The 17182-nt window shown below is 49.9% G+C and overlaps 2 protein-coding genes across 2 annotated transcripts; both read left to right on the top strand.

Moving 5' to 3' along the window:
• Nucleotides 1–15: 15 nt before the first annotated feature.
• On the top strand, nt 16–5328 carry LOC116518384 (SH2 domain-containing protein 5-like). The gene is made up of 9 exons (XM_032231727.1): nt 16–821; nt 914–994; nt 1129–1203; nt 1321–1467; nt 1629–1883; nt 2419–2599; nt 2981–3077; nt 3308–3467; nt 4242–5328. Exons 1-9 carry the CDS (start codon nt 753–755, stop codon nt 4485–4487), a joined length of 1311 nt encoding a protein of 436 aa, XP_032087618.1. The 5' UTR covers nt 16–752; the 3' UTR covers nt 4488–5328.
• A 75-nt stretch (nt 5329–5403) lies between these two features.
• On the top strand, nt 5404–15442 carry LOC116518383 (dolichyl-diphosphooligosaccharide--protein glycosyltransferase 48 kDa subunit). Its single transcript, XM_032231726.1, has 11 exons — nt 5404–5598; nt 5715–5825; nt 7803–7889; nt 8786–8889; nt 9029–9123; nt 9205–9298; nt 10648–10796; nt 12069–12216; nt 12315–12435; nt 13388–13494; nt 15027–15442. Exons 1-11 carry the CDS (start codon nt 5451–5453, stop codon nt 15174–15176), a joined length of 1314 nt encoding a protein of 437 aa, XP_032087617.1. The 5' UTR covers nt 5404–5450; the 3' UTR covers nt 15177–15442.
• The last annotated feature ends 1740 nt before the right edge of the window (nt 15443–17182 follow it).

Here is a 17182-nt window from a genome sequence, read left to right as displayed (position 1 = left end):
TTTCTCCCTTTCTTTCCCACCCACCCCCTCATACACCCCCCCCCCAAAGTCTGGCTTCCTTTCTCCTCCAATCCCCCTCCCCCCAACACAAGACTGTTCTTTTTCTAGACAAGTTTAAAAAAATAAAATATATAATCTGTACAGGGTGCACCTGGGCTTGGGGGCTTTTGAAAACCGGTTGGAAAGATTTTTATATTTTTAGAAGTGGAAACAGAGAATCCCCCCCTTCCTTTCCCCTCTCTGAGTCCTCCAAGAACCCCTCCAGCCAGCAGCTCTTCTCCTGGTGGGGGGCTGCCTCCCTCCTTCCTCCCAAGTCAGTGTTCTGTTGTTCAGCTTAGTCGCCCCCTTCCCGTGACGGTCCCCCCCCCCGCCAGCCGGCGCAAAAAAACGCCCCTTCGGACGGGCCTTGGAGCCGCTTTCCTTAAAAAGGGGGTTATTTCACCCCTTCTTTGCCCCCTCCCCCGTTTTCGTCCCGGAGAACGAGCCGATCGCTGATGTAGAGCCGCAGAGCGAAGGTCGCTTTCTCGTTTGCAAGAAATAAAAAAGCTTAAAAAGACTCCGGAGCCCGCTTTCCTTACGCCTCGTCTTTTGGGTCTGGGGGCTGGCGGGGTAGAAGGGCGGGGCCTCGACGGCCTTGTCTTCCGGCTTATTGGCCGGCCAGGTGGCGGGGGCGGAGCAGGTGGCCGGCCACGAGCGATCGCGGAGCGGCAGCGTTTTTTTCCCTGGCCGGGTGGCCGGCACAGAAAACCGCAATGAAGAGGCAGCCGACCGGGCGGGGGCCGGAGCCGAGAGCCGGCCGGGTCCTGACCAAGGCGGCCGAGGTGAGGCGGAGGAGCGGCCGGGGATGCTGATGCTGCAGCCGGGCAGGGCGAGGGGAGCCGGGCTGGGCTGACGCGCGCTTCCTCTGCCGCAGTACGTGGGCTCTTTCGCCGTGGAAGACGCCGATCTACCCCGGGCGGGCCAAGCGGTGCATCAGCGGCTGCAGCTCCTGAAGGTGCGCGGTGGGTTCATCGGGGGGAGGGATCCGGTGGGCAGGCGCCTCGGTGCGGGACGAACGGATGGACATCCCCGGTTGCCGCCGCCGCCTCCCCGTTCCGTCCCTCTCGCCCTTCTTCTCCCCCCACGCAGGACTGTCCGCGGCGGCGCTCCGTCCTCCTGCGCTTCTGCCTGCAGGGGCTGAAGATGCTCGGACGCGACGGCGAGGTAGGGCGCGCCTCCACCTGGTGAGGCGAGGCGAGGCGAGGGGGCGATGGACGGGCAGGCCGGGAGGCTGAGCCTCCGCCGCCCCCGGTGCTCCCTCGCTCTCTCTCTGGCCCACAGGCTCCGCTCATGGCCCACGCCCTCAAGCGCCTCGCCTATAGCACCTGCCGGCCCGCCGATCGCCAGTTCGCCTTCCTGGCCCGCAACCCGCGCGGCGCTCGCGGCAGCCTCTTCTGCCACCTCTTCGTGGGCGGGCAGCCCGGCGAGGTTCGTGGGCGATGCTCTCCGTCTCGGGCAAGGCTGTCTCGCAAGAGCTGCCCGGTTACAGATCACCTGGCGGTGGCTGGAAGGGCAAGGAAGACGACCTTCTCTGGAGGGCATCGGTCAAGCACTCAGCCTCCTCCTCCTCCTCCGTTGCTCCCTGCCAGGTCCAGGCACTGCACTACCTCCTCTGCCGCTTCTTCCAGCTGGGCTACCTTCTCCTGCACCCCGAAGACCAGGACTGGTCCTCCTCCTCCGGCGGCTCTGCCCAGCGAGATTCTGGGAAGTTGCTGGGCGCCTCTCTGGACAACCAGGTGGTCTGGGAGTCCCTCCGTCCCGAGGAGGTCTCCCAGAACGTCAATGCCCTGGTGTCCTTCCGGAGGTTGCCCTGCCCCACAGAATTTGGCACCTCGGTCAGCGTGGTGAGTAGCCTCTGCCTCCCCCTAGCTCAGTGGTTGGCATCCTTAAAACACTCAAAGAGCCACAAAAGTTCTAACCAGAACCCCCACGTTCAATCCTGGAGCCAACCGGAAGTCCAGTCTGGTTCCCCACCACTCCCACAGTCTCCTCTATCTGTCCTAACCTAAAGCCCTATCAATTGTGGAGCCGACTGGCGACAGGGAGCCGCAGCAGAGGAGTGAAAGAGCCACATTCAGCTCCAGAGCCACAGGTTGCTGACTCCTGCCCTAGCTCACCTCTTCCACAGCAGCAGTGGCTCTCTTGAGGGGGCTGGGATCTGGGACCCCAACCTTCAGGGGCCTCCGAGGGTCTTAACTTCCAAGCAAGCCCTGGATTTTCCAGTCAAGAATTGAGGTTCGCTTTACAGCCCCGGGGACTGTTTCAGTGGCACGCAGTTAGTTTGCGTCTACCAGTTACCAAACAGTCTCCAGTTTTGGACCAGGCCCCCCGGAGTCTCTGCTTCCCCTGCTCAGCAGCTGCCCTGCTTGTGCCCCTTAGAGAGAGAGGCTGGACCTGGAGGAAAGCAGCAGCAGCAGCGTGGGCAGCGCCCGTCCTGGAAACCCCTATTGTTCCCCAATTCTGGTGCGCAAGAAAGCCATTCGCAGCAAGATTCTCCGTTCTGGGGCCTACCGAGGTTGCACCTTTGAGGCAGCCTCTCAGCAGGGCGCCTGGGAAGGATGTGAGTATTTGGGGAGACTAGTTGGGGGGGGGGGTACAAAAAGGAAAGAGAAGGAAGCCGGGACAGAAAATGGCGCAGTGCTTCGTTGATAACTTTGGAAGCTCTACATTGCAGATAACCTCTTGCCAAGGGAAAAGGACAAATTGGTTTTCTTCCTGGCAACGAAAGAAAAAGCTTCCACACATTATCGCCGGTTGAAATAACATGGCCGCCAGGCTGTTATTTTGCTGAACAGCTACAGAGCATTGGGTGCTGGATCAGGGCCAGAATCCACCAGCACAAGGCCCTCTGTTCCCCATTGCCACATTGTTCATGTTAGGGGACAAATCTTGGCGAAACGTGAAGGCTTCCAATCTGGTTCTTTGTGTCCTTTGGTTCCAGTTTCCTTCAGCTGTGATGGCAGAGGGAGCCTGCTTCACCTGCCAGAAAATGAGAACGATTTGAGGGAGAGTGTGTGGTCCTTTGCGGGCATCAGCAGGTGAGGAGGGGGGCCTCCTCCCTGGATGGCACTGGAAGCCTCAAAGGCGCTTCTGCCCACCCCACCAGCAGACCTAAGGATTTGCTGGTGCACAGCGGCTGTGGATGGCTGCTGGATATTGTGTCAAAGACATCAGGGGCCTTGAGTGCTCCTCTGGGTGAGGCTGCAGAGACCCACCCACCCCCGTTCTGCTGGGCTCCCTGATTCCTGCATTTTGCTCTGCCTTCCAGAGATGCCGGCCTGGCCCTGCTAAGGAATGACATGCTGGGGGCTTTCCTTCTGTGGGCCGAGTCTGGATCCACCCATCAGTGGTGTCTAGCAGTGAGGACCTGCTGCGGCGTCGTTCCATATCAAATTTACCGCAGCCAGCTGGGAAAGTACTCAGTTGAGGTGAGAGAATTGGGGAAGGCGGCAATGTTTCTTTTTTCCCTTTTAAAACAAACATTTCACCATTCATTAATCAATGTGTCGTCTGAGTACAAATTTTTTGGGGGGTATCATAATAGTTAGAGCTTACCACTAAATTCTTTATATACATCTATTCTTATTTTAACATTACAGCTTAAAACGTATCTCCTCTTATTTCTCTTCCTAATTTATTTAGTTCTATACTTTTTTATTCCCAGTAATCATCTTTCATATGCCTAATTTTACATACAACCTCCTTTTAAATGTATAATATATAGCAATTGCATTATTATTTCCCCCCTCCCCCAAAGTGTATCTTTTTTTGGACAAAGTTCAAACATTTCACATAGTTTAAAATTCATATCCATATTTCCAGCTATCATCCTAATATTATTACATAGCTAAAGATCATTGAACGCCCATAATTTTCTAATCTTTTATTATAACATCAATTATTAATCCTCATTAAAAGTGTTTTCAAATGCCCTCCTTCTTTTTTCTCCCCTCCTTTATCCCATATTTCCAAAGTCTCGCCGAACTAGCTTCCTTTCTCCAGTCCTTAAGCCCACATTTCCATTGTTGTTTTTAATTTATCTTTTAAATCGGGCATGATTTCACTTGCAGTACCTCCCTGGGCTGATTTACTCAGCAATATTCACTTATGTCATGGGCGTTTGGAATGAAGTACGGCCTATCATATTTTTCTTTTCTCTCTCTCTCTCTCCCTCTCTCCCTCTTCCCCTCTCCTCCCTCAAGCATTTGAATGTAGAATTCCCCAGTATGGAAGCCTTGTTAGACAATTACTCCGGGGTTCGTGCAGGCCTGTTCTGCTCCTTGGGCGCAGGAAGAATCAACCATTGTTATGAGGAGCAGGAGGATGCGGCCGAGGATCTCTGGGGAGAAGAGCGAAGTCGCCGGAAGTCCTCATGGCTGTTTGGGGCCAGTCGGTCTCTGGCTGTGCAGCATGAGGTGGAGGGATGCTCAGCCGGGGCCTTCTCTTAGCGTTCCTGCCACCTGAAGAGGACAGAGACCGTGGTTGACCATTCCTGCTCACTCCGTGGCTTGGCTTTGTTGTGATTCTTTTTTGGAGTTGTGCGCAGAGGGTGCCCTTCCTCTCGTCGTGTCGTAATTCAGGGTTTCTTCCCGCCATCAGAGGGCTGATGCACGAGTTGGCTGGGCCTCCACACCCGATCTAGGGAGTGCCATGGGGTAGTCTTGGGCTGACAGCACATTGACCAATTGGTTGGGAGGGGGGTCAGCTTGAAGGGCAGTAAGCCTCCCTGCCTTTGCACTCCTGGCCGATTCTTCTCCAGTCTGCATTGGGGGGAACCTTTGATCAGGAGCCTGGATTTCTGCGTCGTCTGTTTAGTGATGCACCCGTGCCCTTATTTATAGGAAGCTGAATGTAAAATGTATGTGAGTAATTTATTGGAAACAAGTGTATTGTTTTCTCCGGGCTGCTGTGTTCAGTGGTGAAAGATGCATTGCTTATATTTAACAGATGCAAAACCGTTTGTACAGGGATGTCCTGCAATCAAATATATATAAATAGATCTATAGATATATATTTGTATTTCAAATGCAAAGTCTGCGCGTCATTTTCTTCCCCCTCGTGGGGAGCCGAGAAAGCGACCCGGGCGCGCCTCCGTTACTACGGCAACGATCGCTCCCCTCGGCGATCCATTAGCCCATTCCACGCTGCCTGCGTGCCGATTGGCTCTTGGCAATAGAAGGGGCGGGGCGACGTCCGCCTGGCGCAGCGAGCGCCGAGCGTTCGATTCATTGAGCGGAGGGACGGAGGTGTCTCCTTTTCATTAGCTCACGCGGACGGACGGGCCCCGCCCCCTCTGAATTCTCCATTGGTTCATCGAGGCGCGCATCGGCCTCTTCCGGCCGAGGTCTGTCAGCTCATTGGGCGGGAGAGCCGGGTTCGCTTCCGGGGCGCCCAGCGAGGGAAGAGAGAAGATGGCGGCGGCGATGCTGCTCTTGGTGACAGGACTGGTGGTGGCGGCTGCATCTGCGGCGCCCGGCGGGGGCGGCCCGCGAACGCTGGTGCTGCTAGAGAACATGAACCTGAAGGACACGCACTCGCTCTTCCTGCGCGGCCTGGCAGGTCCGGCAGCCGAAGGGGGAGGCGGTGGGGGCCGCGGCGGAGGGGCTCCCGGCTTCCCTCCCCTGAGGGGACGTGGCGGCGGCGGCCTCCCTCTATACTCTCCTTTCCCCCTGCAGAGCGAGGCTTTGACCTGATCTTCCGGACGGCGGACGACCCTGGCCTGTCCCTGATCAAGTACGGGGAGTTCCTCTACGACAACCTGGTGATCTTCTCTCCCTCGGTGGAAGGTGAGGCGGCGGGTCGCTCTTCCTCCCCCCCCCAAAAAAAGTGGGCTCCGGGGCTCTTCCTTTGCCGTTGGCGCCTGTGCGGAGGGGGGGAAAGCGATGAGTGGCCCCGTAGCGGCATAGGTGGCGAAATAAATGTTGATAATAATAACGGTATTTGTGATTCATTTTTGAATGTTCAGTTGACTGTGTTTCATGTTTAATGAATAAACTATAATAATAATAATAATAATATAACAACAACAACTTGGTTGATACCTAGCATGCTGCCAGCAACCTGTATCAACCATCAGCACCAGTCAATGGTATTTGTGATGCACTTTTGAATGTTCAGTTGACTGAGTTTCATGTTTAATGAATAAACTATAATAATAATAAATTATTATTATCAAATAATTAATTAAATTTATTTATTAATTTATTATTAAATGTGTTTAATAATTTATTTTTGAATGATAATTAACATTTGTTATTTCGATGACCTGGCCATCAAAACTACCCGATTATGGATGAAACATGTAATAGCGATGTCCATTGTCATCGGGCCACTTGGTACCATGTCCCAAGAATTTTATAAGGTACATCAACAAACTGCAGCTTCCTGGGATAACACCAGTGGAACTGCAAAAAACTGTGTTACTAGGAACATCATATATTTTAAGAAGATACCTGGTTGATACCTAGGACGCTGGCAGCAACCCATATCAACCATTAACACCAGTCAATGGTATTTATGATACATTTTTGAATGTTCAGTTGACTGAGTTTCATGTTTAATGAATAAAGTATAATAATAATATAATTAAGAAGGTACTTGGTTAATACCTAGGACGCTGGCAGCAACCCATATCAACCATTAACACCAGTCAGTGGTATTTATGATTCATTTTTGAATGTTCAGTTGACTGAGTTTCATGTTTAATACATAAAAGAGAATAATAATAATATACTTTAAGGGGAGAGAAGAGGGCGGTCATAATTACTCATTGATTTTCAAGCTGTGAGTTTCGATTTATCAAGCTCGATCACATAGTTTCGTAAAGGAGCACTGGTATTCAGCTAGTAGTAGTATAATTTGCAAATTGAAGTTGAGCAATTGTGGAGGAAGAAAACAATAGTTATACCAATAGTAATAGGAGCCCTTAGAGCAATACCCAAAAGGCTGCCTAGATACCTGGAAAATTTGAACTTATCAGATCTGAATATTCTGACTTTTTTGGGGGGGGGGAAACACCTGCCTATACACCCTACTCTGAACTGCCTATACAGGTAGTCCTCGGCTTACAACAGTTCGTTTAGTGACTGTTCAAAGTTACAGCGTCACGGGAAAAAGTGACTGATGACCATTTTTTCACAGTTACAGCCTTGGTAGCATCCCTGGGATTCTGGGATCAAAATTCAGATGCTTTGGCAACTGGTTCATGTTTATGACCGTTGCTATGTCCCAATGTCATGTGATCACTTTTTGCAACCTTTTGACAAGAAAAGGCAAGGGGGAAGGAAACCACATTCAATTAACAACCAGGTTTCTAACTAGTAATTCACTTAATTGTGGCAGGAAAGGTTGCAAAATAGGGGGGGACGGGACTCACTTAACAAATGTCTCACTTAACAACGGAAATTTTGGGCTCGACTGCGGTCGTAAGTCGAGGACTACCTGTATACTCAGATGCTACCTTAATAGCTCTCAGATCCTTGGTTATGACTTGAATGGTTAAGTTTTTACCAGTCCCAAAGACTTTGAATCGAATTGAAAATTAACAATAATAACAGTACTGGTAATAGTAATAATACCAGTAACAAGATAATGATAATATATGCCGGGCAGAACTAAGACTGTCCAGTGAAGCACAAGAGCTGTATGTTCCTTTGTCAGGGCTTCACTCTTGTTGGCTTGCACACTTTGCTAGCTGGCATACTGTATTGCTGTAAACCTTTTGACCTTGTGACAAGAAATTTAACCCGGTCATTGTGTTTCAGATTTTGGAGGCAACATCAACGTGGAGACTATTGCTGCTTTTATTGATGGAGGTGGAAACGTCCTTGTGGCTGCCAGTTCAGATATCGGTCAGTGAAACAGGCGCAGTGGAGCAGATTGTCTTTAACTTAAAAGAGAGAATTTCCCTCCCTCTGTTCTTTTTATTAGTTCAATCTCAAGGCCGGCCAAAGCCAAACAACAAAAGTCCACCCTACTTAAGGCCTGGGAGAACATCCGGGTTTTAAGCAGTTTGTGGGAAGTAAAAGCTTTATATTGATGGAGAAATGTGATCAATCGTTATTCATCCTTTCTGCTATTGTCAGAGACAGACAGTTACACTTGCACTTTTGGACCTTGTAGTTCTAGAAGTCTGCATCGTCTTCTCTTTCTCCTCTTCTTCCTTCATCTATCTGTCGTCTATCTATCCCATCCTATCTTCTATATATATAAAAACGTGTGTGTGTGTGTGTGTGTGTGTGTTCCAGCATAACTCTGGAACACCTCAAGCAATTTCAACCAAACTTGATACACAGATGACTTGCTCTCTGGAGAAAAATACTGTGGGGGTAAGACATCCCTAACACCACTCAGGGTGTTCTGTTAAGATACAGCCTGCTGTGCTGTAAAAGGGCTTCTACTATACAGCACAGTGGAGTTGCCATGGTAATGGTTTCACAGTACTCCCCAAGGGGATTCCTTCTGGTAAGGGGGGAAATTCAATATTAGAAATTACATTAGGTCTGGACATTTTCCCCCTTTAAATAAACACCTGGGCAATGCCGGGTTATTGGCTAGTCTTTTTATAAAATAAGTGAAATTTAAAAAAAAAGAAAGTTGAGAACTCTTTGGCACCTTCTGACGGTACAGGCGGATTTATTGCAAGTGTCTCCCCAGCGTGTTAGAAACCCTCTTAGATGGCAGGTAAGAGGAAAAGGTGCTCCCTTTTTAGTACAAGGCGAAAACGGGCTTTTTAAATCGTCCTTAGGTGATCCCCTTCGAGAATTGGGAAGCGAATGCGGGATAGAATTTGATGAGGAAAAGACAGGTGTGATTGACCATCACAACTACGATGTCTCTGACCCAGGGCAGGTAAGCAGGACACAGAACACAAGGGGTCCAGTTGGCTGCTGCTGCCCTTACAATCCACCTGCTCTCAGGGATGGCCAACACCTGAGTCAGAAACCTGCTAAGGAAAGTTCAGCAGGTGTCTCTTTCCGTCCTTCTGCAGCACACCCTGATTGTCGCTGACTCTGAGAATCTCCTTAAGGCTCCAACGATTGTGGGGAAGAAGCCCCATAACCCCATTCTTTTCAGGGGAGTCGGGTAAGTCCTGTGCCCACCCAGCAGAAGAACACCCCACTCTACCTCTGTCTACTTCAACTCATGAACCCTTTTCTTCCCCAGGATGGTGGCTGATCCTGACAACCCTTTGGTCCTTGATATTCTCACCGGCTCCTCAACTTCGTATTCCTTCTTTCCGGACAAAGCTATCACCCAGGTAATGTGGGACTTTTGCTTCCCAATCCATTGCAAAGAGATGGGGGTTGGGTTTGGCTGCTCCCCCCTCCTTTTTAGCCCCGCGTGTGCGGTGTCTGCTGAGCCTCTTTTGGAATGGCCAGCTTTTGAGGCTTCTCTTACGCCCCCCCCACCTCCGGTTCCGCTTCTGATCTGCACCATTGTTGCCAGTGGTTGGTTGTTGGGCAACGCTTTCTTCTTCCGGAAAGACTTGAGACAACCTCATGGTTTGAATCCATATTCCTGGGTGTTCTGACCCAAACAGGACAAACCCTCTGGGGTTGAAGCAATGATTCCTTTATGAGGAGCGCCAGCAGCCCCGGCAAACAGTTTCTCTCTCACTGCAAGCTAACAAGTTTGTCCGGCAGGGAGATAAATAGTTGTCTGCCACATCTATTCATCTCTGCCCCCTGCCTTTTATCCCCCAGAGCTAGGGTGGGGCTTCGCTAGCAGGAGTGGCTCTTCCATCCCAAGAACAGGCCCATAGATTTCCATTATTCTCCTCTCCTCTGCCTTCTGCGCATCCACGCATCAGACACTGGACCCAGCTGTTCCTCCTCTTCCTCTTCAGCCACCTCCAGACCTGGGGGCTGTTGACTCTCCATTTGAGGGCTGAGGGACAGCCCAAGCTCTGTCTCTGTCTCTCTCTGCCAGATTCATTCCCTCTTCCTCCTCAGAGCTCTCAGGTGCTAACCCTGACTCCCATGCCTTCTCCTCCTCCTCTGATTTTGGTGTTGGGCGGGGGAGCAGCCGACAGGCCACAACACTGGGTTTCCTGAAAAGAGAAGAATGTTCGCACCTGTATCTATACCCAACTTAAGTCAGCTTCTTTTTTTAAAAAAAAGTACTAAAAAACAAGGATGCAATTAAGAATGTTCAAATATTAGAAGAATCTCAGGGTTCCAAATAGCATCCAGAAGTAAATCAGAGTCCAAGGCAAAGTATTGCTCAAAGTTCCAATCTATTAAGAGAGCCACATTGGCACATCTGGGAGAACCCGAATCTGAAACCTACCAGGTTTTCCCCATCTAGTTGAAAATTCAAGAACTTGCCCCCACACCCACAGGTTCATCACATGGTCCCATCTCCCACTGCCACGCTGGCAGCTTCCACCCATCAGGTGCAGAGACAAAGGATGACCTTGGCTTTCTAGAAAGAATGTTGTTATGGCTACATATCATCTAACTCCGTACAATCCCCGCTCCCATTTTCCCACAGTAGAAAAAGCATAGTCGAATAATAGCGTGGCAGGCCAAAGATCCAAAAGAAAAGATGGCTGCAGACCTGACAAGAATATTGTAAAAAACCTGGTCTCTCTCTCTCTCTGTTCAGTACCCTCATGCTGTCGGAAAGAACACTCTCCTGATCGCCGGCCTGCAGGCCCGGAATAATGCCCGCGTGGTCTTCAGCGGATCCCTAGATTTCTTCAGCGACGCCTTTTTCACCTCGTCGGTGCAGAAGGCAGCAGCAGGCTCTCAAAGGCAAGCGGCTCTTATTGTCGGCTTAGCTCCGAAACTGGGATGTGGGAAGGGCAAGATTTCATGGTTGACTTTCTAAAAGAGGCTCTTCAGCATCTCTCTCAAGAAACAAACAAAAAAATGTCACCTTGTACAGGTCCTCAGCTTACAACAGTTCATTTAGTGACCGCTCAAAGTTAAAACAGCACTGAAAAAAAGTGATTTACAACCACTTTTTTCTCACTTGTGACGGTTTGCGGCATCCGCGTTGGTCCCTTGGTTTACATTTGGATGCTTGACAACTGATTCGCATTTATGATGGCGGCAACGTCCTGGGTCACGTGATCCCCTTTGGGGGGACCATCCTGTCACTAATTGAAGAACCGCACTGATTCACTTCACAAGTGCGGCAAGAAAAGCCGTAAAATGGGGCATAACTCACTTAATAAACTTCTCACTTAACACAGATTTTGGGCCCAATTGTGGTTGTAAGTCGAGAACAATCCGTCTTCTGAGAAAATCAGTAGGTAGCATATTTTAAAATCGCAATATGGATACAAAACAATTTCAGCCAATTCCTGGTACTTATAAGAGCCGTGGTGGCACAGTGGTTAGACATACAGTCCTGCAGGGCACTTCTGCTGACCGCCAGCTGCCTGCAATTTCGCCGTTCGAATCTCACCAGGCTCAAGTTTGACTCAGCCTTCCGTCCTTCCGAGGTGGGTCAAATGAGGACCCAGATTGTTGGGGGCAAGAGGCTGACTCTGTCAACTGCTTAGAGAGGGCTGTAAAAGCACTGTGAAGCGGTATATAAGTCTAAGTACTATTGCTATCTTCCTTCATCCCTTCTTCCCACCCTCCCAGTGGTTTGTATGTGGTATTGTAGGCTAACTCTGCCCAATGCCAACAGTTCGATCCTGACCGGCTGCAGGTTGACTCAGCCTTCCGAGGTGGGTAAAATGAGGATCCAAATGGTTGGGGGGCAAGAGGCTGACTCTTTAAACCACTTGGACAGGACTTGAAAGCACTATGAAACAGTATACAAGTCTACATAGTATTATATTACTATATAAATTTGAGCACCCATTGACATAAATCTGAGGTGCTCTCCGAGAAGGCTCTTCTTCCGTGCAGTTGCTGCTTGAGAGGCAGCCCAGCCTCTTTCCACCAACCTCCTTCCCCAGCTGGATGCTCCCATGGGCCAGGCTGGCAAGCTGAGCCAGCACAACGAGTGATTGGTTGGCAGCGAAAATGAGCTCCCACAGTGGACTAAAGAACCTGACTTTTCTACTTTAGGTACTCCCAAACGGGGAATTATGAGCTGGCCATGGCCTTGTCCCGCTGGGTCTTCAAGGAGGAAGGGGTGCTGCGGGTGGGAGCAGTGGCTCACCATCGGGTGGGCGAGAAGTTGCCTCCAAGCGCCTACACCGTCACCGACTTGGTGGTAAGAGCTCAGCAACTTCTCTCTCCCGCAAATCCATGGGGGGTTCCTGGCGCTGGCTTCCCCCCCCCCACATGGCCATTGGGTGCCTCTATTTGCAGGAGTACAGCATCGTCATAGAAAAGCTCTCCGACGGGAAATGGGTTCCCTTTGATGGCGACGATATTCAGCTGGAGTTTGTCCGCATCGACCCGTTTGTGAGGACCTTCCTCAAGAAAAAAGGTGAGGCGGCTTTCGCTTAACGATAGCTTGATCTTTGACATGGTTCTTTGTGCTGGGTTAGGAACTCGTCAACACACTGTCCATTAAAAAAAATATCCATATCTATTTTTTAAAAAAGAGGTTAGGAGCTGGCTGCGTGCAGGTCCCTGATCGGTCGGCATTTGGAGGGTTGAGGGGCTGGAAGCTCCTTCCCCCCCTGACAATAATGAGCAGCTTTTACTGTTGATCAGGGATGTGTTCTGGCCCACCAGCAGCCAGCAGAGCTGGCAGCAGATTCAGACAGTGAGGAGGTTGGAGAGGAAGATGGGCCAGTCCTGGAGTCTGGGGAAGGCTCTAATGAGGGCTCTGTGTCAGAGGCAGAGAGGGGGCCAGAGCCGTCTGACAGTTATCAGCTGCCTTCGGAGTCGGAGATCAGTGGGGCAGAAGAACATCTGGAGCCTGTTCCCAGTGTGCGCCTGCGCAGAGTGGCCAGACAAAGGGAACAGCTAAAGAACAGGGGTCGACTTGGGAGTAAGGCCACAGGTGGATGATAAAATGGCCCCTCCCAGAGGACATAACAGAAGAGCAAAATGGGAGTGGAGTTTGCAGGAGACAATTAGTTCGCTTCATTGGTTCGCAACTCTCTGAGACTCCTTGCCAATATCGGCCTGTCAGCTCTCCAAGCCAGATAAGGTCTGTGACTGTAAATCCTCCTTTGAAAGACTTTGCTGGATGTGAATGAGCAGAATTCACAGTCAATTAATAAAAGGGGTTTTGGTTGGGACAAGGAGTTTTTTTCATGCTCTTGGGAAGCCTCGCTCAGAGCAGCATGTCTGCCTCATGAAGATAAAGCGGTTGCCAGGAGAGCAAACGCATGGTGCCCTGTCACACCTGCAGCCGACTGGTGAAGGGTCCAAGTAGCTTTTTCGGCCTCTGAATTTTTCTTAACGCCAGAAATGTGCTTGGCTTTCAGGTGGAAAATACAGTGTCCAGTTCAAGCTGCCAGATGTCTATGGGGTGTTCCAGTTCAAGGTGGACTACAATCGTCTTGGCTACACACATCTCTACTCTTCCACACAGGTAACTCTTTCCCTTCCCCTCCGAGCAGACACTTAAGCAGCTTTAGAAATGGGCTGCCACTCAAATAACCGGCTGTGCAGAGTTTGCATGGCACGTACTGTCAGTGTTTGTGGCAGCAATCACATCCAGAAAGCACACACCGTTAACTGATTCAGCAGGATTCATTCATTTCTTTATAGACGTAACACATAAGGCGTACATACAATACCAATAGGCAACATGGTAGAGAGGACAAGCAAACACAGGCAGAGGAGGGAACTGTGTCAGTTTTGAGCGGCAGACTAGTTTTTTGAGCTTAGCACAGACTCAGAGCTTGAGTACAGAACAGTTGAGCTAAGCCACACCCAGGTTCCTTGCTGTCTCCTTGTTCACACAGCAAATACCGTTTCAGTTTCCAAAAAGCCCTCATTGGCTGACCTTGTTGCCATGTCTCTTCCAGTCATGAACTCTCAAAACAGACACGTACAAGGGCTCACAACTTCCTGAAGAAACACCCAGATAGTTCATTTAGGCCTAAATGTAGCAGCCGGCTTTTCTATGGAACCTCGGTGTCTTCCTCACTCATCTGAAGAGTTAGCTGAGCGAGAATCCATCTACTCTCTCTACATCTGCTCAGCAACTAAGATAGTTGGAGGAGGCCTCTTCTCCCCAAATGGTTTTGGGGGCTGCCTGTAGGAGGGCTATGCTAGGGGGGAAGGAGTGCTGAATTACAGATATCGCTATGGCCCAGCTAGAGGCTTGCAGGGAAACTGGTTTGGAGATTTGCTAGCAGAGTGACAGTAGCCAAGTTATGGACATGGTTTATAGTTGTCGGAAACAAGGACTACATGTACACAGGCCAGGCTGCTGTTCTTGCTCCCTTGGATCCCTGAAATTCACAACGCCTTCCAGGTGTTGTGGCCAGCAGAGCTGGCAGCATATTCGGACTGTGAGGAAGCTGGGGAGGAACATGGGCCAGTCCTGGAGTCTGGGGAAGGCTCTGAGGAGGGCTCTGTGTCGGAGGCAGAGAGGGGGCCAGAGCCGTATGCCAGTGATCAGCTGCCTTCAGAGTCAGACATCAGTGAGGCAGAAGAACAGCTGGAGCCTGTTCCCAGTGTGTGCAGGCACAGGTTTGCCAGACGAAGGGAACAGCTAAAGAGCAGGGGTCGACTTGGGAGTAAGGCCAACAGGTGGACGATGAATGCCTCCTCCCAGAGGTAATAAAAGAGGAGCAACAGAGGAGTGGAGATTGCAGGAGACAATTAGTTCACTTAATTGATTCATGCCTCTCCGAGACTCCTGGCCAAGTTCTGCAGATATCGGCCTGGCAGCTCTCCAAGCCAGAGAAGGTCTGTGACTGTAAATCCTCCCTCAAAAGACTGTGCTGGATGTGAATGAACAGAATTCACAGGAAATGAATAAAAGGGGTTTTTGTTGGGACCAGGAGTTGGCTTCATGCTCTTGGGAAGCCTCGGTTAGAACACCAGGTGGAGTCACGAAAAGTCGTTTCCCAGCCTACCTTGGTACTAATTCCTTGTTCCCCGTCTGGCCAGGTATCTGTCCGCCCTCTGCAGCATACGCAGTACGAGCGTTTCATCCCTTCTGCCTATCCGTACTACGCCAGCGCCTTCTCGATGATGGTGGGCCTGTTCTTGTTCAGCATCGTGTTCCTGCACATGAAGGAGAAGGAGAAATCCGACTGAGGCTCGAACCAGAGTGGCTCGAGATTCCCCGCTGGAGGTCCTGGCACCCTCGGAGCTCCACCGAATCCAAGCTGGGGGACATTTTTTTCTGGACTGAGAATAGGCCAGAAGGGGGAGAAGAAGAGTGGCTTCTTCCGTTCATGGACAGCCTGGAAGCCAGAAACCAAACCCAGAGGGGTTGACCTCCCTCTGCTTCCATGCCGTTGTTTTTTCTCTTCCACCTCTGTTCCATTTTGCAAAATAAAGACGCCATTCCATCCCCCTTTCCGGCACTGTTTCTGGTTAATGTCAGAGAAGCGGGACAGTTTCGCCTTTTCGGTCACCTCATCTTTTTCCACTTCTACAGCAGCAGAGCAGCATTTTAAGGAATGCTCTTTTAGAGATCTGATCACTTCCATTGCTTAACGACACTGATGACACAAAGGTTTGTAAGAAGAGGCATTAAAAAAGGGAACTCCAGTCCCCTCTGGAAAATCTCCATTCTGAGTTGCTGAAAGGCAGAAACTAGGCTCTCCCTGCAAAATGGCCCCTCCAAATGGTTCTCGGGTAAAGAGGAGGAATTAGTCATTCCCGTTGCTAAGGGATGCAGTCATAAACTGCTACATCAGATGACTACATTGCTCAGTGGTGGCAATCCCATTAGTTAAGGGGGAAGCCTGCAGGAAATCCTAAGAGAGCTGGCAATCATTTACCGTATTTTTCAGAGTATAAGACGCACCTTTTTCCCTCAAAAAGAGGCTTTTTTTGCCTCCTGAAACCCCGCCCCCTTCACCAAAATGGCTGTTCACAGCCTCTAGGAAGCTTTTAGAGAACTCCTGGGGGAATTGGGAGGGCAGAAATGAGCGAAAAACGGACCGTTTTTTGCTCAATTTTACCCAGCCCCCAGGAGCACTCTATAAGCTTCCTAAAGGCTATCCATGCCCCTCCCTTTTTTTTTTACAAAAAATGGGCTGTTTTTTGCTTGTTCCCCCCCCCAAAACACTGCAAGCTCCCTAAAGGCTATTCATGCCTTTGGGGGGGGGGGGGAACGGGGCCGTTTTTTTGCCATTTCTGGGTGGTTTGCTGAGTGCAAAAACTTTTTTTCTTATTTTCCTCTTCAAAACCTTGCTGCATCTTATACTCCGAAAAATACGATAAGTTTCCGCTCCTCGGTATGTGTTGAAGAGGGTACGTTGGCTCCCTTTAAGGTGGCCTAATTCGATACCTTCATTTGCGCCTGTTCAAACCTGGATGCTTTATTCCAATATTAATAAAATCATCGGAGGCCTTTACCAAGTTGCTTTTATGGCTGCAATGCCAGATGTTACCCCAGGAAGGCAGTGTTTCCTTCAATAACAAAATGTAGCTACTAATACTCTATTTCAGTGTTTCTCAACCTTGTCAACTTGAAGATGTCTGGACTTCAACTCCCAGAATTCCCCAGCCAGTATTCGCTGGCTGGGGAATTCTGGGAGTTGAAGTCCAGACATCTTCAAGTTGACAAGGTTGAGAAACAATGCTCTATTTTAACTCAGTTTTAAAGGGGTTTTAACTGGTTTCCTTCTCTGTTTTGCAGCACTTGGGCCTCTTGTTGCCCTAGTATTATTGATAAGTAGCGGAAGGGACCTTGGTGGTTTTCTAGTCTAACCACCTGCTCAAGCTGCAGACTCTATATTATAAGTAGCTGCCCAGTCTCTTCTTTAAAACCTATAGTGGTGAAACACGCACAACTTCTATAGGCAAGCCATTCATTCCAATGGTGGATTGTTCTCACTGTGAGGAAATTTCTCCTTAGTTCTAGTGTTGTAGAAAAAACAGGACACGCAAGCCAGCTCTTTGGGGAAGGAATAGTTTATTTGCGCAGGTTCATAGCAAAGAATAAATGGCCTGAACAATGAGTGACAGGCAGGAAATCCCTTCTTCCAGTTAAAGCCATCTGTTAGTTTTGGATACACCCCTCAAGATTTGCCCTTGAGTTACAGCAATATTATGTTACAGGAAGTTATAATACATATGTCAGCTAACGG

Source organism: Thamnophis elegans, chromosome 15, assembly GCF_009769535.1.
Source record: "Thamnophis elegans isolate rThaEle1 chromosome 15, rThaEle1.pri, whole genome shotgun sequence".
Lineage (NCBI taxonomy): Eukaryota > Metazoa > Chordata > Lepidosauria > Squamata > Colubridae > Thamnophis > Thamnophis elegans.
Note: the sequence above shows the minus strand (reverse complement) of the source record. Positions and strands in the feature narration are given on the sequence as shown.

Bases quoted from the DNA above. Each gene is read 5' to 3' on its own strand.
- LOC116518384 (XM_032231727.1), top strand. From the start codon at position 753: ATGAAGAGGCAGCCGACCGGGCGGGGGCCGGAGCCGAGAGCCGGCCGG. The intron at 995-1,128 runs GTGCGCGGTGGG...CCCCCCACGCAG, and splicing joins AGCGGCTGCAGCTCCTGAAG to GACTGTCCGCGGCGGCGCTC. The intron at 1,468-1,628 runs GTTCGTGGGCGA...GCTCCCTGCCAG, and splicing joins TGGGCGGGCAGCCCGGCGAG to GTCCAGGCACTGCACTACCT.
- LOC116518383 (XM_032231726.1), top strand. From the start codon at position 5,451: ATGGCGGCGGCGATGCTGCTCTTGGTGACAGGACTGGTGGTGGCGGCT. The intron at 9,124-9,204 runs GTAAGTCCTGTG...TTTCTTCCCCAG, and splicing joins ATTCTTTTCAGGGGAGTCGG to GATGGTGGCTGATCCTGACA. The intron at 12,436-13,387 runs GTGAGGCGGCTT...CTTGGCTTTCAG, and splicing joins GACCTTCCTCAAGAAAAAAG to GTGGAAAATACAGTGTCCAG.